Raw genomic sequence first — 21,833 nt, forward strand, 5'->3', positions numbered from 1 at the left:
CAGAAACCCCATCTCTGAAGTATGTGGTGTGCTGGAGAGAGTCTAGCAGATGAATCTTTCCTCTGAAGCCCCATGGAAACATGTGCCATCTTCTTCCTATCAGAGAGTCACACCAGGGTGGGGCTGTCATCTGTACAGACAGGGTTAGAAACCAGCCCTTCTGCATACCTTCCATGTCTACTTGGATCAAAAGGCACTGCAAGTGAATTTGCAGTTTAATTTTATGTTCTTTTATAATTGTTTGCCACTCAAAGATGCACATGATCCTGGGCTAGACATCCATGAATTCCCCACTCCCACCCACCATCCCCACCTGGTTTTTCTGGGACACTGGCCATACTGTGAGAAACCCTACAGAAAATGAGTTGGCACTATTTGCTACCCCATATGGGCAAATGCTTTGTTCTATCTATGTTTATCTTGGCTCTGTCTAGAAGCCAGAATAGAGCATGTAATAAGACAAATTTTACTTTCCTTGATCTGAAAGAAGTTGTTTCTTAGAACATAGTTCCCCTTGAGATTTACTTAGGTTTAGACAAATAAAATAAATCCAGGTTTGAGCCACATGAATCTGAATTCAAATCCTGGCTTCCTCTCTTACCAGGTGGAGCATCTTAGACATGCTATTTAATCCCTTGGAGCCTGAGTTTCCTTATCTCTGTAAAATATGGACAATATCACCAGCCATTTAAGAGCTGCAAGGATTAAATGAGCAAAAATGTTACAGAGTGTTCAGCTTAGCAAGGGGCTGGGCACACAGCAAGGACTCTATTATAAACGTTGGCTCCTCTCTTAGGAATGAAAGCAGTCCCAAGCATCAACACTGTAAAATTCTCCAAAACTCAATTCATTTTTTATTCCCACCACACCTCTTTCACAGTCTCTGCCAGGCGCTCTTCCTCTGAGGTGAAGCACTTCAGTTCATTCCTCTGTTGGATGGCCTCTATGATCAATTTGTTATGCCTCAGGATAATTTCTAAGGCAGCACTTTCTGGGGTTGCCACTGAAAAAAAAAGAGGGATTGAAAACTCATTAGTACAACTATGAGTGAAATTTTTTCCCTTCACCTTTTCTCAACTCATACTATAATGAGAATACAGTTAACTCATCTCCTATCTAGAGTTGGGAGTGTGGAAAATGGCAAACTGCACTGTAATCAGAGTACAATTAATTTAACCTTAGAATAATTACTGTGTTCTGTTTTTAAAAGGTGTAACAGACTGCTGTGTTCTTGAACAGAATTGTCAGTCCTTACTTTGCTCTTTTGATGACAGGGATATGGGTGACCACCCCAAGGAAGCTCTTTCTATTTTCCAAGAAGATTGACAATAACGTCTAGGCAGGGCTAAACCATGGCAGAGATCAGGTAACTTACCTGCTTGAAAGAAAGCATCGGCACCAGGCTCCCTTTGAATTTCCTCCATGAGCAAGTTCAATGGGCAAGTCTTTGTCTCCTGAGCCACTAGCAGCAGTTGCCAAATGGCTGTTGCAGAGAGAGCTTGCTTGTCTAGAACTGCTGAGACTAGAGAACTGAAGCCATGTGAACCAGAATCACGTTTCACAAGCTTCTCCATGACCTTCAAGATGCAGCACAAACACACACATAAGAGACTTTCTAGCCGCTATCACAGCAGCAGAACTGCATGCAAGTCTGGGTGTTTAGTTACAGTGAACTATACTCCTGCGGAAGGGCTTTTCAACATCCTTCATCTCCTCTCAAGACCTTTCTCAACGTAAGAGATTTCTTACACGTGACAAATTTCCTCACTCCTCCTTTTGAGCTCCTTTGCATTACTGAAGAAATTGCAACTATCCTACATGATACTCTGCCTTAGAAATTGGGTCACCTTCTATTTCACCTTCTCCAACGTCTCCTCAGTATTTCTCAACATGGTGTGTATATATATTTATATAAAACATAAATATAAATATAGTTTCCTTTTCTCTCATTTTATCCCCACCCCTCCCCTCACCCACCTTACCTCTAATTCTCCAGGTGCTAAACTCTTCGTGTGTGAGATCACCTTTAGTAACATCCGGTTGTCTGTGAAAATCTCAGAGAGGTTTTCATGATACCGTCTCAACAGCTCAGTGCCATAATCATCAAGTCTTGGTTGGACTGTAAGGATATTAGCAAAACAATGTTTGATGCAACAAAACCTCCTTAAAGTCTTCTCCTACAGATGACTATGGGGTGTTTGCAAATGAAAGAGGAAGAGAAATAGCAGTGCAAGAGCTCTGCCCCCTTTGGACAGCTGAGTTCAACTCCCAGCATGGGGCCTCATGCATATGTGTTCGGATCTTGCCTGGTTTCCTTTGGTCTACATTTAATCACTTAGTGCTTCAGGGTCACAAAACCACTAACACTTTGAAGTCTGTGTCTGGTAGTAGAAGTAGCAGAAAGTACTGACTGCTCAACAGGGGTGTAATTAGAAGGCTGCACTTGTAGAAAATTCAGATGTACAGATTCAAGGAGTATTACTCATAAGACTGAGGTCAAAGACCCATGTGGAGATCCAAAATACAAGCAGGCATGAGTCAAGACAGTGGCAGTGAAGCTGACCCTCGGTTCTTCTGTTTTTACAGTCTCCGAGTCAGTCTATTAGGTTCTCTCTCTCTCTCTCTCTCTTTTTTTTTTTAGGTACTCTCTTTTAAGGGGTCATATTTATTCAAAAGAAAAGAAAAATCAAAACTACCAGGCATTTCCCTTACTTTATAGATATTTAAAAATTCATTCTCTTCTTTGGCCCAGTAACTCCACTTCTGAGAATCTAACCTTAAGAAATGATCTGAAGGCAAAAATGTACAAAGACATTTGTCACTGCATAATTTGTGATAACCATGATGATGAAGACAATAACAACTAATATTTATTGAGTAGCTACAATGTGTCAGGCACTGTATTAAATGTTTACATGTATTATTTCATAGCAGCCAGACAAAAATGAATGTAATAGGTACCTTTATTATCCCCATTGCACAAAAGAGAAAATGAGGTTCAGGAAAGTTAAGTCACTTGGCTCAGGGTCACACAGCTACAAAATGGTGGAGTCATCAGAAAGCAAACCCAGGTAATCTTGACTGACCCTAGCACCTGCAGTCATAACCATTATGCCCCACTTGCCTCAAAATAAGGGAATAATTAACATGCCATATACATCCTTATGAGGGAAAGTTACATAGTCATCAAAAATAGGATTATGATTAAATTTTTTAAAATGTGGGGGAGAATATGTTATACTTTTAAAAAGGGAAAATTATAAAATATGGTAGTATATCAACATTATAAAAATGATGTGATAGAAAAATATGGCAAAGTGTTAATACTGATATGCTTGAGTGGAGGGATGTTAGGTTGTTCTTCTTTTCTTATTTTTGGAATTGTCCAAGTTTGTATATCTTACCTTTATAAACTAGAAAAAAGTTCTCCCATTTCCCAAATGTCCTTTTTCTAAAAACTGTCTTAGTCCCAAATGCTCTGGAATAGTGGAGGATTGGCTAGAGGTGGACTGCCCTTCATATCTCCAAGCTGAATAGACACAAAGGGTACTTAATTCTGGGGACTGGTGAAATCAAACAGCACTCAAAGGGGAATGGAAAAATCAGGATTTGAGTTTTTGCTGCTCACATTTGTCAACACAACTTGTCAAAACTGTGAGCTCTGTGGATGTACCTGAGCCTGTTTGCTCCTAAGGCATTCACAGGCGACACCTGACAGCCCTGGGAAACCCATATATGAACAAGCCCTGAACCACAGGAACATCATGAGTGAGCTTACTGGAAAAGAATAAGTCTCAGATTTCAGCTTTTAATTCCAGAAATACTGAGAATCATGGATTTGCAACAGCTAGTTTCTGTTTTGCAATGACAATCTTAACACTACCTTTCCTCCCTAGCATACGACCAAAAGGGTGTTTCATTTTAGGCTATAATTTTCTGTAGGAGTAGTTCTGGTCCTGAGAGTCAACAATTAACTAATACCTGTGGTGCTTGGCAAAGTGGCTAATTTCTGCAAATTCTCCAGCAGAAGGCCCAAATTTGGGAATGTCGTCTCCACAGCCTGAAGGAGCTTTACCAAACTCTCTGCAGTCAGAGTCTTCTCTTCAGTTATTCTGTGCAACAAATTTTCTATTGTCTCCTTGGGTGTTCCACCCTCACAGCAATTCAGAATCACCTGCAGTGGCAAGCAATCAACCAGAAACTAGTTATTGGCAATTCTAAATTTATGACACACCACTGGAAAACACAGCAAGATGGCATTACAAGATATCCTGTCTCCAAGTATTCCTCTTTGTTTCTAGCACTACTTGGTTCATATTCTCTTTTTTAATTCTGTTTCAATAAAAACTAAAACATTCTCCAAATAAATAACCCTATGAAAATCTTTCTCAATCCCAGGTCTGTGTATATTCTTCACCTCTAACAACTTGCATTTTGTAAAAAAGAAATTCTTACACTAGGCCTATATGATAGAGCAAGTAGTTTACACCTAACCCAGTTCTTTAGACCTTGTTTGCTCAGACTCTGAGATTGAGAAACACAAGACTGGTGATCAACTAATCCAGGCATAGTCTTTTCAATCTGTTCAGTAAGGTATTCAATATTGGTAGAGGCTGTAATTTCAGAGCAACCCTGTTATTTCACTTACTTTTTCTTTATTTACGTAGCAAATTTAAATATCCAAATAGTTAATACATTCGTCTGTAGCCTCCAAAATAATACATTTAAAGCACATTTCTGGATTTTTTTTCTATGAATTCTTTATTGTCTATTCTTTTCATTCTCAATGGCCACATACATCAGTTCCAGTCATCACTCAACAAGTCTACTCCCTTGCTTTTCCTTGGAATGCTAAAGGATTTCCTGGATTAAAATCCTTTACTGGGCAGAGGGATCCAGCAAAAGGTTAAAAAATAAAGCACATGTGAGATATTTTACAGTTATTTTCCTATTACAACAGAACTAGTTCTTAATGGATTGCAACTCAATATGCATAACTTGGCTGTTATGGAACTGATAAAGCTGGGGATTATTTCAATACATGTAATCCACAGACTCATAATAACTGAATTTTGAGCTTCCAATTGAGAAAATGCCAGCTCTCAGGAGAAAGAGTCAGGCAATCAGTCATGGTAGCATGCCAAAGGCTGACATTATCAAATTAACTCCTGCTTTAAAATAATGAATTTAGGTTTGAAACCAAATTGGTTTTATATTTGAAAGGAATATCTACATTATATATACGAAAAGAATATATATATCACGTTGGCATATTCTTTGTCTTAGGTCTAATATACACTAGATTGCTACTAAATGAATCATAATATAAAATTTAAGAGCTCATATTTAAAAACCATACTGGTTTCAGTGCTAAATCTTCATTCCTAAGCAATAGCCTAATTAATAACCATAAAGAAGCAGCGGATACTGTTAAGAGTAGGTATGGGCTTTAGAGCCAGGCAGACCTAGTTTGAACTCCAGTTCCAAAATTTATTGCCTCTGTAACCTTCAGCAAGTTTTTATTCTTTGATGCTTATTTTCTACATCTGCAAAAGATGGCAACAATACCAACTCTTGCACGATTATGAGGATTCTGTAGAGAAGAAGCTGTTGAAGAGCCTAGTATAATTTCCTAGGATGTATGAGATCTTTAATAAGTGAGAGTGGTTACTGACATTCGGAGGCAGTATGCATAGTGCCTAACAGAATGCGTTTTGATGGGAATCCTGGGTCCCAGTACTGGCCTCACCCCCAAGCAGACATGTGATTTTGGGTCAGCTGCTTTAATCTCCTTAAGCTTCTGCTTCATTATCTTTAAAAATAGGATACTGAACCAAAAGAGGGAAGAGAAATTAAGCAAAATAAAGTTTCAGTGGCTGAGAGATTTCAAACAGAGTTGAGAGGTCATTCTGGAGGTTATTCTTATGCATTATATAGATAACCATTTTTAGTGTACTAGAATAGCTAGAAGAAAATACATGAAACTGTTGAACTGTAATCCAGTGGCCTTGAAGATGACTGTATAACTATACAGCTTTTACGGTGTGACTGTGTAATTGTGAAAACCCTACATCTAACACTCCCTTTATCCAGTGTATGGACAGATAAGTAAGAAAAAAAAAAAGAAAAAAAAATAAATAATAGGGGTATAGGAAGTTTTGGGTGTTCCTTTTTATTTTTATTCTTGATATTTTTATTCTTGTGATGAATGCACAAGTATATGATGATACCATGAACCACTGATTGTACACTTTGGATGATTATCTGGTATGTAAATATATCTCAATAAAATTGCATTAAAAATAGAATAATATTCATGACTTCATAAAGTGGCTATGAGGATTAAATTCAGTAATGTTTAAAAAGTCCTCAGCACATTGCCTGCATGTGATAAGCAATGAATAAATAGCAGTTATAATTATTATTTTTGTTTATTTCTAACCCTGAAGTACAGACATTCCTATTTACTGATTCTTACAGAACCCAAAGTATTTATAGCAAAGGACTATGTAGCCCATCATTAGCATCATTTTATAACAGAAAAAAGTTCTAAAAGGCCAAGGTCTCACATGATGTCAAAACACTCTGGCTATTCAATCATTTACCTCTACACTCCCAATTTATTTTTTCGCTTCTAATTTAGTTAGAAGGAGTAGTTTAATGAAGCTCTGGTGAAACCCCAATCCTAAGAAGTATTTTTGTGTTATATAACTAATTTGAGTTCTTTTGCTTCAGTCCTTTCTGTCAGGTAAACTGAAAGTGACAGAAGAAAATGACAGTGTGGTCTGTCTTACTGCAGAGAATGAGGTTGAGTTCGGACTCTACCTATAAATGCTACTTTATCAAGATAATGAAACCATTCAAAGGACACATTCAATCCAGCTAACAAGGAAAAGGTCTGAATGAGTAATCGAATGAAATCACAAAACAGAATAAGATACCCCTTGAACTATAAGCAACTTACTTAAACTGAGGGTCTAAAATTTAATCTGAATTCTAAGGAGAAAACAGGGGTTTAAAATCTTATTTCATATATTATCTTTTTCTAAGGAATTCAAAGTCCTTAAAGCTTTTAAAATGTAATTAATTTACAAAATACAATTTTAGGATTAAAGGTTGTTCCCATTTATTGAAACAACAGCAATATGGTATCACTGAGAAAAATAAAATCTAGTCCTCGCTATCAATCCAGGGCTTTGCCATTATACCATTGGTTTTGAAACATTTTCTCTCCCCAACATTTAAGCCACTTCCTACAGTTTTAAGAACTGGTGCCACAAAAGTTCTCTATTCCTCTTCCTTCCAGATATAAAAATATTTTTAGCACAAAGTTGAAATCAATAACACCAACAAATACAGTTATCTAGTTGTCTTGAGAAGTCATGCCAGCAGTTTTATGGGGATTTTAGTAGCTAGCTGGTGGGAGAGTAAATTGGTACAACCTTCCTGAAGGGCAATTTGGCAATATGTATCAAAGACTTAAAAATGTTACACTCTATATATTCCAAAATTCCACATCTTAGAAATTATTTGAAGGAAATAATTTGAGAAGTATACAAAGATTTGTGTGCAAAGATGTTCTCCATCCTTTCATAACAACCATTTACATGGCAAAATTTTGGGAAAAAAATGCCCAACAATCAAGAATTAATGCATTACGGTATATCCTTTAGACAGAATACTATACAGCTACCAAGTTCCTTATTATAGAAATGTATTCTCAACATATTACAAAGTTACAGAACTGCAGGTAGGTTCACTATCACCCCATCTCAGGATGACTCAAACAGGATGAGTTGGAGCATATGCTCCAAAAGGTTAGTAGTGGTTCTCTCTGAGAGGTAAGATTGTGGGAGCTTGAACTCTTTCTTCTTGCTTGTTTTCCAATTTTGCTATAGATGAACAGTAAAAAGAGGAAAAATGTCATAATAATTATAAATGTGCCTTAACAACTCTTGGTGCAGCTGTTTTATAGTAAAAACTCACTGAGTAAGAGCAGAAATATCACTTACTTACTCACTTATTCATCCATCCATCCATCCATCCATCCATCCAAACGTTTACTGTATGGCTACAATGTGCAAAACCCTCAGCAAGGTGTTCCAAGGGCTATAATACAAAGAGGCATGAAACAAAAATCCTAACTTTAAGGTGCTTACTCTGTAGTATAGATAAAAATACTGCAAAGTAAAACATGCTATGTGTCACAAAACTTGTTTAAAAAGTGCTCCATGGATTTGGAAAGGGGGAAAAGATATGCTGCCTAGTTACCTTTTTCTCAGTGCCAGTCAGGAATTCCTCCTTGGCTGTTTCCAGGAACTCCACAATAGGTCTCAGCTGTGTTACACACTGTATCAGGTCTTCTTTGTGTTCTAGTAACAGAACAGACAAGGTCTTTACCTCCTCTGTGCTCCCTGGGGGAGAAAGAATTAGAGACACACAAGAAAAGCTAGTCAATTTGAAGAAACTGACAGCATGATTTGTCAAGAGAGATCTAACAGAATAGTAAAGTGATTCTCAGCTTATTCTGAACACCTGAATGCAGAATCTCTTAGCAGAGGAAAATACTTTATTATTCTGTTTAAACTCTATGAAAGGAAAAATGTTTCATTTATCTGTCGAAACACAAAGCTGCAGAGCCAGCCAGAGGTTAACTTTCTGGTTGGAAGGCCAACGCTTTGTACCTACCCCAAATGAGAGAAACTTCTGTCTTTAAGTGCTGTCAGGGAACCAGTTCACCCTGGGCACTCAAGTCATTGATTTGGATGTATGGCTTTTTGAAGGGCAGGAGAATATTGATGATATTCTCCAACTTCAAGGTGTCAGACTAGCTAATTAATGGATGGAAATGGGGACTGAAATTCACTTGTATATATTTAACACAGCTTTTGGAATTACTTATGTGAAAACCAGCTAACAACTAAGCCACTGAAGAAATGTATGATTGGAACAAACCTAACAGCATCTTCCTAGAATGGAACTTGCTCATTCAGGTGGGTGGGATTTTCTCCTACCTTTCGGCTGCATGGCTTGTACATCTGCTGGCTTTCTGTCCAATAGTGCTGTTTTTACTGCAGGATTAGAATCTTGGTACAGCCTCAACAGGGACACAACAGTCTGAACATTCAGGCTCTCATCTCTAATTTTGTGCAGGATTCTCTGGAATGCAGAATGTCCTTCTTCACCCTTTAGACATTCCATCATGGTCTGCGGACCAAAAGTACCCAGGAAAGAGACATTAGTCAGCCACAAGAACCATATGCTCCTTGAATTTGGCAAGCAAGACCCTCAACAATTTGGTTCTCCTGCCTAGCTCTCCAGCAGCTCTCACTTACTGTCCTTTCTTCTCCAGCAGTAGTTCCAACAAACCCCGCTGTCACATGCTTCCATCCCTGTCCTCTGGAGGATTCAATTCCACTCTAACTTTGCTCAGGGCTTAGCTCTTCTAGCAGGCCTTTCCCAACCCCCCCCCCCCTTTCTGCTTTTAATACTGTATTTATCACCCTACATTGTAATTGTTTAGTTTTTTCTCATACTTGAGTCCTTGTTGTGTATGCTCAGCAACTAGCAAAGCCTGGTAGTAGGTGATCAGCGAACATTAAACAAACTCAATTAGATGTATCTCTTACCTAATTATAACCTTTCTGATCTTTTATTTTGAATGTTTCTTGGGCAAGGATATCTGAATTTCAAGTTGGCATGAACTGTTATTTTACTAACTGAGAATGCAATTTAAACCTCACAGTTTAGGAAGAGAACATTTTAAATCATTAACATTATGAACGATTTACTATTAGAAAGAAATGGAGACATTACTTTTAGGGAGAGGCTGTAATTTGATTTAGACTAATAATGTGATGGCTTGTAGTTACCAGTTGTAAAAAGAAGAGCATGTAATTCAGGTATTGATTTTCTTCATGTTAATGATTGCTTCTAACCTGAAGGGGTTTCAAAGTTTCTTCTAAGTGTTTAAGTCCCTATTCCCCTTTACCTACCAACATTGTTTATACCTTGTGCCATTGTGGCATTTGACACTGCTCCTGCTCCTTCATCACAATTCTCCTTTTGGATAAGAACTCACCTTTCTGCTCACTCCTTTTCAGCTTTCCTTGCTGTTTCTCCTTCCAACTTCAGAACCATAAGCAGTCCTTAATACTGGTCTCAATTTTAATTTTTTTTTTCCCTTTATAATCTCCCTATTGCAAAGCTCTCTCGCATTTATAGCTTTAACTGCCACCTTCGTGCAGATGACCCTTAAAATGAGCTCTCTAACCCTGAGCTTTCTGTTTAAATCTAGAGCCCCACAGTTTCTGCCTTATCCTCCAGAGGTCTCAGCACCACAAATCTAAAACTGAACTAACCATCACAACTCTCCTAAACCGAGAATGCTAAAATATTAACAACCCCGGTGGAAAAATACACAAAATTAGTAGTCCTTTCTTTGGCCTGACAGAACATCTCATCAACAAATGGGAGGAAGTCCATTTGGAAGGCAGGTTTAATATTTCTATTTTAGCAATAATTAATTTATTTGGAAAAAATTGATAATGAAAACTTAATTTCATATGTAAGGTCTTTATATATTTCTGCTTGGCAGAATGCAACCTCCTTAGATGGTTTTAAATGGCAATATTATAAAAAAGAAAATGGAAAAAGAGCTTTCTCATAAGAGGGTCTCGTAAAGCAAAAAGTTAATGGTTGCCACATGCAAAAACAAACAAACAAACAACAAACAAAAAACAAAAAAGGATCTCATAAATGTATACACTTGCAAAGTCCAGCTGGACAGTTGCTATTGCTATTATAAATTCTGGTAGTAATTATAAGTTTAAAATTTTTGTTTACAGAAATTTTATCTCCCCCCACTCTCCAAAATAAAAAGGAATGACAAATGATGTAGACCTTTGTGTTTCTTTGCTTTACTTTGGCTTGTGTCCTGATCACAGAACAGCTCTAAAAAATAGATGAAACTTAAAAGAAAAGTTTTCTTTTTTTAAAGTAATCTCAAAAGTATTTTTAGATACAATACCATTTAGTAATTTACATTAAAATTTCACTGTAGTAAGGAACTTCCATAAACCTAAGGTCAACTCATCCTGTCTCTATTTAAAAATTAATAAATAAATGAGATAAAGATACCAGTTAACAATTACTCCCCTTAGATCACATTAATTCAACTTTACATGCTTTTGTTAGTTGCCTATAATCTCTTTAGAATGTCTTTTCCCTGAAAGCAGTAGGGGATCCTGTGGTAGGCAGCCTCTAAAATCGCTCCCAATGAGATTTCCCCTGATATTCCTGCCCTTGGGTTGGACTCAATGACTAGCTTCTAAGGAAGAGAATACAGCAAAAGTAACGGGATGCCACTTCCGAGGTTAGGTAACACAGTGACTGTGACATCTGCCTTGTGTTTGCCTGTGTCTCTTACTCTCAGCTCTGGGGGATGCAAGCTGCTATGTTTAGAACTGCCCTTACAGAGAAGCCCCCATAGCAAGGAATTGATAATCTCTGGTCAATAGCCAGAGAGTAAACTTGGAAATGGATCTTTGGAAGCCTGACAGAAGCAGATCTTCCCCTAGTTGAGTCTTGAGACGACTGCAGCCTTGTGACTGACCCTGAGTCAGAGGACTCAGCTAAGTTATTCAAGGTTTCGGGAATCCCTGTGAGATAATGAATGCTTGTTGTTTTAAGCTGCTAGATTTTAAAGTAATTTATTACCTTAGATAACAAGCACAGACCCATTCATGTTTCTTCCTCTTTATTATTTTCCCTTCTCTTCTTTCCTTTCTTTCTTTTGTGCATCTTAATTATACATCTTGGTTATGGGTTGTTAATTTTCTTGGGGTATGGTAGGAACATGTTGGAAGCAATGTAGTTACTTTAAGTTATTTGTTTTTCTTATTCCTTTGTTCTGTTTTGTTGAAATGTTGGTTTTGTTTTTTTGTTTTTTAATTTTTCAATAAATAAAGACAAAAAAAATTACACATCATATAGCTACTTCATTCTATCCTAGGCCAGGTTTTTTTTTTTTTACCTTAAGCTCTCCAAATATCCAACATCTTCCTCTCTCAGTATCCAATTTGTACGGTCTAATCATTTGGACCAGTGGGAAAGAGAAGTTTTCACCAACGGTGGGCATCTGATGAACTTCTCATTATCCTCTCTGCTCTCTCTCCCTCTGCAGAACTACTCAGCAGTGAAATTAAAACATTTGTTAACTTCATTGCTCAGTAGTGACACTAGGGTGACCATCTGGGAAGAGAAGCAGGGGTGGGCTGATGAAAGGGCCAGGAGGGAACAGTCAGCTGCCTTGACAGCCCTGGTCTCCACTCTTTATTCCAGAACCTACTGGAGACCTGCACCAGAGCCAGCTTTATATCTGTTACTTCATCAACCCACTAAGCTGCTTGGGGCTCCAAAGTATAGTAAGCCCTTTTCTGAAATAGTGTATTTGCCTAAACAGAAGGTTGTCACATATTGCAACATGCTGGGGGTTCATCGATTGCTACCATGTAACAAAACTCCGAGAACTGAACCAAAACAGAGTTTTGTCAAAAGGGCTAACTTCTTCAACCATATATTTGGAACCTCTTTGATCCTTAAAGTTAAAGGTACTAAATTCCTGTCAATGCACGTCAATGCATGGTCACACAAGTAATCAGAGTACTTTTACCTATGAGTGAAATACAGGTCAGTATATTTAAAGATGTGACAGTTTCAATGATACATGAAAAAATATCTAACCTTTCCCTTACATTCACGTCTTTTAATTTAATTTACTTATTTTCCCAATTATCTGCCTACTGTCTTCTGGTTTGTTTAGATTATGGTATATTCTCGTTCTCTAATGCCTACTCAGAATGCTGAGAGCCAGAAGATAGCCGTAACAATCCAGACCACAAGAGCTCAACACAGTCCCACCTACTATGCATTCATGGCATCTACTTTACAACTCACACCAATCCTGGGAGGCTTTGCTACTCCTACTTTGGCTGGGAGTCAAAGAGATTAAGTAACTTGGCTAGTAAGTAGAGTAGTTTGGAACACTGTAATCATTCCATAGACTGGCACCCCTTTCACCCAGTTCTATCTCCCAGATTTTGAGTGCAAAAACCCATTTACACTGTATTCTATTGGATTTACCAGAATCAACATCACTTTGAACACTGGATGGTATTTAGACAATCTGTACCATTCTTCTTAGCCGCAATGATTAGTACAGAGACGGTACATAACAGGTACTCAATACATGTTTGTTGAACTGAATGAAATTCCCTTCCTATAAAACGACTAGCCCTTCTGTCTATGGCTGCATATCTTACACTTAGCAATTAACAGAGAGGGGATTTGTAAAAACAACTTATTTTCATCTTTTATAGACGTGTAAATGCATCCTACTCCCTCACTTTTCAAGAGGGTTACCCAAAGCTGTCAGTGACCAAAGTCCACAAAACACAGACCTGTGCTTCTTGACAAACCTCCAGAGTAGTGATGCTTAGGAATTATTAGATTCATGTAGGAGAAGAGACTTGTTTGCCTTTGAAATAAAAGTTGTAGGAGAAAAAAAATGCTACTAGGTGTTCAGCACTAGGAGTCTTGCTAGAACTTTAGGTGAAAAGTGGATCAAACAGGAAGGAAATCAGTAGTAGAAAAAATTATCCCCTTATTCTAGTCAAATCACTACATACATAATTAATTAAAAGCAGGATGTGGTTAGGAATAAAGGAATACAAAAGTTGTAGCATAAGAGCTGAAAATAAGCATTAATCTGGGTTAAATAAAAGTTTTATTCAGCTTAGCCAGAAAGCCTCTTAGGTCAGTACCTGCTTCTTCTAACTGGTACAGGATATTACACCGATGTAAAGACAGGCAGAAGACACTTTCCTATCTCCACACCCAAGAGATTTCTCCTTAATCAATTTTGGTTTTGGTTTCACACAATTCAAGCAGCTCAGCCTCTTCTAATGTTCCTGCAACCACTGCTCAGGGAATGGCTTTGCCACCTTTCATCATTTATCTCAGGAAATAAAATAATCAGGACACTGGTTCATGGTGTCCTCCCTAAATTCAGTCTAGGCCAGTTGCACACCCCATGGCAGTGTTTCAGAAAAGGAATAGGTTGGTCTATCTCAACCAGAATCCTGTGTCCCTTACAAGCCTTAACAAGAGCCTCAAGATTACACACTTAGAGGTAGATTCTTTTTAATGTTAAGCTGCCTCAAGTTATGAGTAGTGGTTACAGTGATTAACCAAACAACCATTAAAAAACAAACAACCCCAAACCCATAAACAAACAAACAAAAAACAAACAAAAAAACCCGCACCAAACTGTTTAAAAAGTTCTCTGGGAGATAAAAATGCAAAAACAGAAAACAAGCAAATGAACAAAACAAAGAAGCAACCTTTAAAGCTGTAGCTGAAACCTAGAATAATGCTGTTTCAAGTGAACAGTTTTTACATGCTCTCAGTGAAGGCTTTTGGTGACTCCTGGGCACACTTCCACCAAAAAGTAATTACACATATGGTAGGATTTCTTTGCTGTCAAGACTGTCTATGAGGATAAGGATCAAGTCTAATTTACGTTTATTTTCCTACCAACCAGCTCAGTGCCTGGCACATAACATTTGCTCAGTTAATATTTGCTGAATCAAGGGGGAAGACAGGTAATCAGTGGCCCTTTCCTGAGCCCCTTATAACATTTAAAGGTGAGAGCACAGATACTGTGACATCTGCCATCATAGATTAAGGAGAAGAGTTCTATTAGCCATTATCTTCTCTAGCAGTGCTTCTCAAAACATGGGCTACAGAGACCAAAACAGCAACTCATGGGCAAGATTCCCAAGCTCTACCACAGACCTACAGAATGGGACTCTCTGGAAGTGTACATTTTAACAAGCACATCAGGTGATTTTTAAACACACTGAACTGTCATTCTAGAGACTAGCTGCGCCCCACTTGCTCCACAGCTGCAGTTCAGGGAGTTACTTCCAAGTGGGTGGTGATACCTACAGAACAGCAAACCATTTCACGGGGTGGGTCAGACACGGCACTAGGACATTAAAGGTATGTGAATATGAATAAAGGTGAAACTAAGGTGAAACTGGTCAACCAAGTCTAAAACTGCTGAGTTAAAATATAAACAAATAATAATAGCAGCTGCTATTACCATGAGCCCTTACTATGTCCCTGGCATTTTACTATGTGTTTTACTTAAATAATCTTAATGAATTTTTGCAGTGACCCTATGACATAGGCGATAATATCTCCATTTTACAAATTAGGAAACTCAGGCATCCAGCCCGAGGTCACAGTGCTAGTAAATGGTACAGCTGGATAAATAAATCGTGGTATATCCATACAATGGAACACTATTCAGCATAAAAAGGAATGGACTATTAATACAGGCAACAACATAGATGAACCTCAAAATAATTATGCTGACTAAAAGAAGCCAGACAAGAAAAATACATACTGTATGATTCCACTTTTATAAAACTCTAGACAATTCAAAGTAATCTATAGTGACAGAAAGCATATCACTGGTTACCTGGAGACAGGTGAGAGGAAAGGGGCAGGAGGGAAAGGCTACAAAAGATATGAGGAAACTTTTAGGGGTGATGCAAGTTTACTGTCTTGATTGTGGTGATGATTTCAGGGTATAGGTCAAAACTTATCAATACATACATGTAAAATATGAACAGCTTTCTGTATGTCAATCACACCTTGATGAACCTACCTAAAAGAAAGTCGAGAGTGACAGTGAGATGGGGGAGGGGAGAGGAAATGAAGGAACTAATACAAAGTCACATCTCCCTAACTGTATATTTAATTTAATCTTATGTTCTTAACACACCTTCTCCCTTTTTCTTCCTGGAGCTGAGAGATTTATTATGTAATACAGCAGAATTGGTTTTAAATACAATTATCAAGTAGCTCTTACTTGGACCTCAAACCCAGGAAGAAATAGTATAAGCCTATAATGATCACCAACAGTGAATCAGTGTTCTTTCAAAGTACTACTAATGTTGCTGTCATCAAAAGATAGGAACAAAAATTGGGACTAAAGAAGAAATGTTGAATGAATGCACATAGCAGACATTTCTTGAACACCTGGTATATGACAGACACCTTTAGGTGCCAATGTTACAAAAAATGGTTCAAGCAAATATGGAGGTGACAATAATTGATTATTGCTGATCTACGTAATGGTATTGCTTCTCTGTAACCAAAGAGGAGAGGAAGTCTTAGGGTGTGTTTCTAAGATATCAAGGTAACAAACCAGTGACAAAATTATGAATTGAACAAGTCAGAACATCCAAGTGTAAAAATATAAAACCATAATATCCTTCAGCATAATCAGTACAAAGAGTACTAAGAAGGACTTACAACCTGAAACCTCCCTGAGAATGTGTCATCAGGGTTAACCCAGCTTTGTAAATAGCTAATCTCCCAAGAAAACAATTTACAGCTAACTGTGGATTAACCATGGTGAAAATAAATACTACACATTGATTTTTTTTTTTTTTAAATAAACAACTTACTATGAATCAGGAAAACATTTAAATATTACAAGGCATTTAATGTTTGGATTAACAGTAACCAATAGACACTAAACTGCCTACTGCAACATGGACGTCCTCCCCATCCTATCTCCACCAATCAGATGAGCAAGCCTGCAGGGGAGTCCCCTCTCACTCTGCCAACAGCCTCTCAGAATGGGGAAGCCCAGGTAGGAGAAAGGGGAAGGCCGGGGTAGTTCTACCATGGCCTGCAGGGTCAGAGCTATGAGGGAGGGAACACATAGTTCTCAACTGTGACCATCTGGCAGTGTTCTGTCAGGCAATTCCTAGAGGTTTATACATAATGGGTATCATTTTTACCCTGCTGGAAGGCACTATAATCCAGTGTGTAAGAGAACAGCGCTAAAGTCAGAAAGCTTAGGTCTGAATTCTGGCTCAGAGTCTTCTAACTCTGCACCCTAGCCAAGTTACATCACCTCTTTGAGAAAGTTTTTCATCCATAAAATGGAACTAAAAAATAATACCTGCCTTAAGCATTTTTGTGAGGATTAAATGAACTAACATGTACCATGCTTAGCACAGTGAATATTCGCACAGTGAATATTCTACAAATATTCACTGTTACTGTTTTTATATATCTGAAAATGATCACTGTACTCCTAAACATTGGGTGAAATTTACTAAATAAATAAATCTATATTAAATCCTTTTAGTACCATGTTTTGAGTGTCTGTTCTGTTTTGTTTTTGTTTTTACTGTTTAATTTCTGATTTATCCATGACTACTTTCTGCCTCATTTTATCCTTGATTAATCAGGAGGATATAGTATATTCAATTAAGTATCCTGGGTCACAACTGCTAGTAAGCTGGGATTTGCCAGGTGATCAAAACATAACTTCATTTTCAAAGTATCTTGCCCAATACTTTTGCAAGACTGCTCTTTAGAAAATAAACATTCAAAACAACAACAACAAACTGAAACCCTAGAGTAATTTATATTTTCATATTTCCACCCCATGTGGGAAATAGATATGGTATTCTGAGGACATTAAACAAACAAATAAAAGAAAAACAGAAAAAAAGGAGGTACCTACCTCCTTCTGTGGGCCTTTAATTTCTGAACATTCCTCTAGTCTTTTAAAAACATCCTGGGTAATCGAGAGTATATCTGAGAAGATGCTTTCATTTTCCAGGAGAAAACCCAGCTGGTAGTGTTTCCTCTCATATTCTGAACAGTTGGGGAAACAAAAAAAAAAAAAGCTCAGCTGTTCATTACTTGAAATGATTAAATAAATTTTAAGCTGTCTGAAAACCTTCAGCTCAAATACTGTACTTAACTGACATCTAGCACATCAGTTGTAAGTAACAGACAACACGTTTTTCACAGTTTCCTCATTGTGCCAAATTTGGTCTGATTAAAATAATGGATAATTATCAGAAATGGGACACTGCAAGTTCAATACTGCTTTTCTGTTCTGTAGTTCATCTTCAGATTCTCAACACTCAAAAAGACACTTTCAAAAGAAGACTGGCTCAATAGGAGTACTGCATTGGATTTGGTTTCCCAGCTAAATTAAATAGTAAATTAACTGTTTACTAAATTAAACAGTAAACTAAACAGTAAATTGGTTTCCTAAGTTAAACAGTAATTTCTAGCAAATTTGGTAAATTTGTCAATGAAACCAAAATATTCATAAAGATCATTGTGTCAAGGAATTGGCAATGGAGGGATTACAAAACAACTATTAAATGAATATTACCTTGTTCTGTGCTTGTCTTCTTTGCCTCACTAAAGGTTTGTACAACAGGAGAGAGAGAGCAAATTTTGGCTATATTAGGGGTCTCCATTGGTGCTTCTGCATTGCTTTGAATCTCCTGGGCAATGGGAGAATCCATGCTCATCTCTTGTACAACAGTCTGGATTGCTTCCTCAGTCTCAGCTTTCACAGGGCCCCCTTGAAGGGCAGAAACCTCCGGGAGGAAATGAGGTTCTCCAGCACCCTCAGAGGAAAGGATTTCTACTTGAGGCTTCTCTGATTCCTTCCTGAGTGACTCTGTGGGTGGCAGGGAAACATCCCTCACCACCTGACCCTGAACAGAGCAATTTACAAGACTGGTCAGAAGATTTTTACAACTAACAGCCACATCAAACATCTGGAGACTGTCAGCTAATGAGATGATTTTGGAGAAGTTGTGCTTGCCTACAGGTAGTTTGCCAGTGTACATCATTTCTAATAAGAGGGCAAACTCCTCGGGGCTCACCACAGATGCATCAATGGAGATGGTGTCTGTGTTGTCCAGCAGAGTTTTGAACAGGAGGCTGGCCGCAGCCAGGACAAGTTTGTGGGCCCTGAAATAAATGGAACCAATGGAGATGGTGCAGTCACAGAACTGCTGCTCCTTGCACAGAGTGTAGAGCTGCTGCAGCAGCTGCCGGCTGTAGTTGGGAAGCTCCATCACTTCAACTCTGCTTTCAGGACTTCTCTTCTTCCACAGTCCACTTGGTGAGGGTCAGCACCAGAGAAAACTGAAAAATGCCGTATTATTACTTCACAAGCACACAGGAAGTGCATGAATGATGCGCTAAACAAGCATACACAAAAGGCAATTTACTCATTCACTCAACAAATGCTGCTCAATAGGGAGGGACGCTGTGCCAGGTATACTAAATAATGATAATGACAATGATTATCATGTGCATAACTATATGTACGGGACACTGCTTAGTGCTTTACATGGTGTGATCTCATTTAGTCCTCACAACTCTTTGGAAAAGATACTATATTTTACTGATGAGACTGAAGCTTAGAGGGACTGAGAGATTTTGCCTAAGGAAAACAGGCATTAAATGGCATGTCCATTGCTCACTGATTTCAAAGCTGTAACCACACTTCTGTATGCTATCCTGCTCGTAAGAAGCTCCCACTCAGCTAAGCAGGGGAGACAAATACACAGATATTTAGAATATAAGGTCCTCATCTTATTTGACCTATCTGCAGCATTTGACACAGGTCATCATTCCCTCTCTTTTAAAAGGCATTTTTTCGCACAATTCTAGGAAAATCTGATAAATCTGAATAAGATCAGTATTAATTTCCTGATTTTAACAGTTGAACTATGATTTGCTAAGAAAACATACCCTGAAGTATTTACTAGTAAAGGGCACCATTGTGTATCATATATACAACTCACTTTCCAATAGCTCAGAAGTGTGTGTGTGTGTTAAGAGAGAGAGAGAGAGAAAAAAAGGATAATAGTAAATGTGGTAAAATGTTAACTAAAAATCTGGGTAAAGGAAATAACAGGAATTCTTTGTAATATGCTTGCAAATTTTCTGAAAGTCTAAAACTAAGTCAAAATAAAAAGTTTAAAATATATTTGGGGAGATAAAGAATAAGGTAAGGGTGCTCATCCAAAACCACTATGATGTACGTAAGTCCTTCAGTCCTGAAAAATAGCCCTTTTATTAAAAAGGCTCCCACATGGCTAAAGGATTCAATAAATATGTTTAAAACAACACATAAAAACGGCAACTTTTGACACTGATGTTTCATCCACCATACCCAATCTTTCAAAAACTAAAAGCATAAAGTATAGTCCCTGTGCTGGTTTGAGTGTATTGTGTACCCCAAATGCCATTATCTTTGTGGTCTTGTGTGGGGCAGACATTTTGGTGATGGTTGGATTTGCTTGGAGTGTGCCCCACCCAGCTGTGGGTAATGATTTTGAGGAGATGTTCCCATGGAGGTGTGGCCCCACCCATTCGGGGTGGGCCTTGATCGGTGGAGCTATATAAATGAGCTGACTCAAAGAGAAGGAAGTGAGTGCAGCTGGGAGTGATGTTTTGAAGAGGAGCAAGCTTGCTAGAAAGGAATGTCCTGGGAGAAAGCCATTTTGAGGCCAGAACTTTGGAGCAGACGCCAGCTGCCTTCCTAGCTAGCAGAGGTTTTCCGGACACCATTGGCCATCCTCCGGTGAAGGTACCCGATTGCTGAGGTGTTACCTTGGATGCTTTGTGGCCTTAAGACTGTAACTGTGTAGTGAAATAAACCCCCATTTTATAAAAGCCTATCCATCTCTGGTGTTTTGCATTCTGCGGCATTAGCAAACTAGAACAGTCCCCAAGGTTGTTTATTGTTAGAAGAGCAAATTCTTAATTTTTTTAAAAGAAGGTGGCAGAAAACACAGTGGTAAAAAGTTTGACAAAGTAAAAACATATGAATATTCTAGATGTGAATAATTTCTACTTGAGGTCTGCCTTAAAGCAAATATAATTTTTTTTTAAAAATCACTTAGTCAATAACATGCTATCCAAGCCCTCAAATTATGCTTATTTCTCATATCGCTTGACTTCAAAATCTGTAAGATTCACCTTGTAGTGCATAAATTCAAACTCCCTTTTTTTGCCACAAACATAATGTAAAACTGGATACAAGCTGCATAAACTCTTTTCATAAATAAGAAATGGATGTAACTGTGGCAGATATTATTAGCTGCCTACCCAGTATCCATTCTCTACTTCTCCCAAAACATAGGCCAGATTTTGTTACTATCCTAATATAATGATTTTGTCATTGTTGAGGTTTATCTTAATATTCATGATAACTTGAAATGAAATAGAGAGGATTCTTTTAAATGTGTAAGATTAGAAATATTTTGATATATATGTAATCTGGTATGATTCCTGGAATGGAAAGCCAATAAACCTTTATGTAGGACATATATGTTTATTACTGAAAGGGCTACTTAAGCAGCAGGGAGTTAAGTTTATTCTCCTTAACTTGACGGTCACAATTATTATTTTTTAAACTTTGACTGGAAATAAATTCAGGGATATTTTAATCTGGAATATCACCAAAAACTTAAAATTAAACAACTGTCTTAAGTCAGAAAAAAAAATAAATAAATAAATAAAATAAAATGCATTTTTTCATCTGGTCCTTCTCTCTTGGTTCTCTGATTCTCCTACCCTACTGGCCATGTGTTTTAGTTTGCTAATGCCGAAGAATGCAAAACACCAGAGGTGGACAGGCTTTTATAAAACGGGGGTTTATTTCACTACACAGTTACAGTCTTAAGGTCACAAAGCATCCAAGGTAACACCTCAGCAATCGGGTACCTTCACCGGAGGACGGCCAGTGGTGTCCGGAAAACCTCTGTTAGCTAGGAAGGCAGCTGGCGTCTGCTCCAAAGCTCCGGCCTCAAAACGGCTTTCTCCCAGGACATTCCTTTCTAGCAAGCTTGCTTCTCTTCAAAACATCACTCCCAGCTGCACTCTCTTTCCTCCCCGAGTCAGCTCATTTATATAGCTCC

The 21,833-nt window shown here is 38.0% G+C and overlaps 1 protein-coding gene across 4 annotated transcripts in view; it reads right to left on the reverse strand.

Moving 5' to 3' along the window:
• The window catches only part of ZBTB40 (zinc finger and BTB domain containing 40), a 97,493-nt gene that overhangs the window by 16,061 nt on the left and 59,599 nt on the right, over window positions 1–21,833 (reverse strand). For 3 of the 4 annotated variants that reach the window (XM_037828242.1, XM_037828239.1, XM_037828240.1), the window contains 8 exons: window positions 18,281–19,047; window positions 17,615–17,748; window positions 9,015–9,207; window positions 8,272–8,414; window positions 3,982–4,174; window positions 1,983–2,119; window positions 1,376–1,577; window positions 870–1,003 (listed from right to left, as the gene is read on the reverse strand). In XM_037828242.1, coding sequence (XP_037684170.1) covers window positions 870–1,003; window positions 1,376–1,577; window positions 1,983–2,119; window positions 3,982–4,174; window positions 8,272–8,414; window positions 9,015–9,207; window positions 17,615–17,748; window positions 18,281–18,977 — 1,833 coding nt within the window. In that variant the 5' untranslated portion in view covers window positions 18,978–19,047. The remainder of the gene's footprint in view (window positions 1–869; window positions 1,004–1,375; window positions 1,578–1,982; window positions 2,120–3,981; window positions 4,175–8,271; window positions 8,415–9,014; window positions 9,208–17,614; window positions 17,749–18,280; window positions 19,048–21,833) is intronic. The other variant, XM_037828241.1, reaches the window with a different exon arrangement.

The sequence above is a fragment of the Choloepus didactylus genome, chromosome 2 (assembly GCF_015220235.1).
Source record: "Choloepus didactylus isolate mChoDid1 chromosome 2, mChoDid1.pri, whole genome shotgun sequence".
NCBI classification, from domain to species: domain Eukaryota; kingdom Metazoa; phylum Chordata; class Mammalia; order Pilosa; family Megalonychidae; genus Choloepus; species Choloepus didactylus.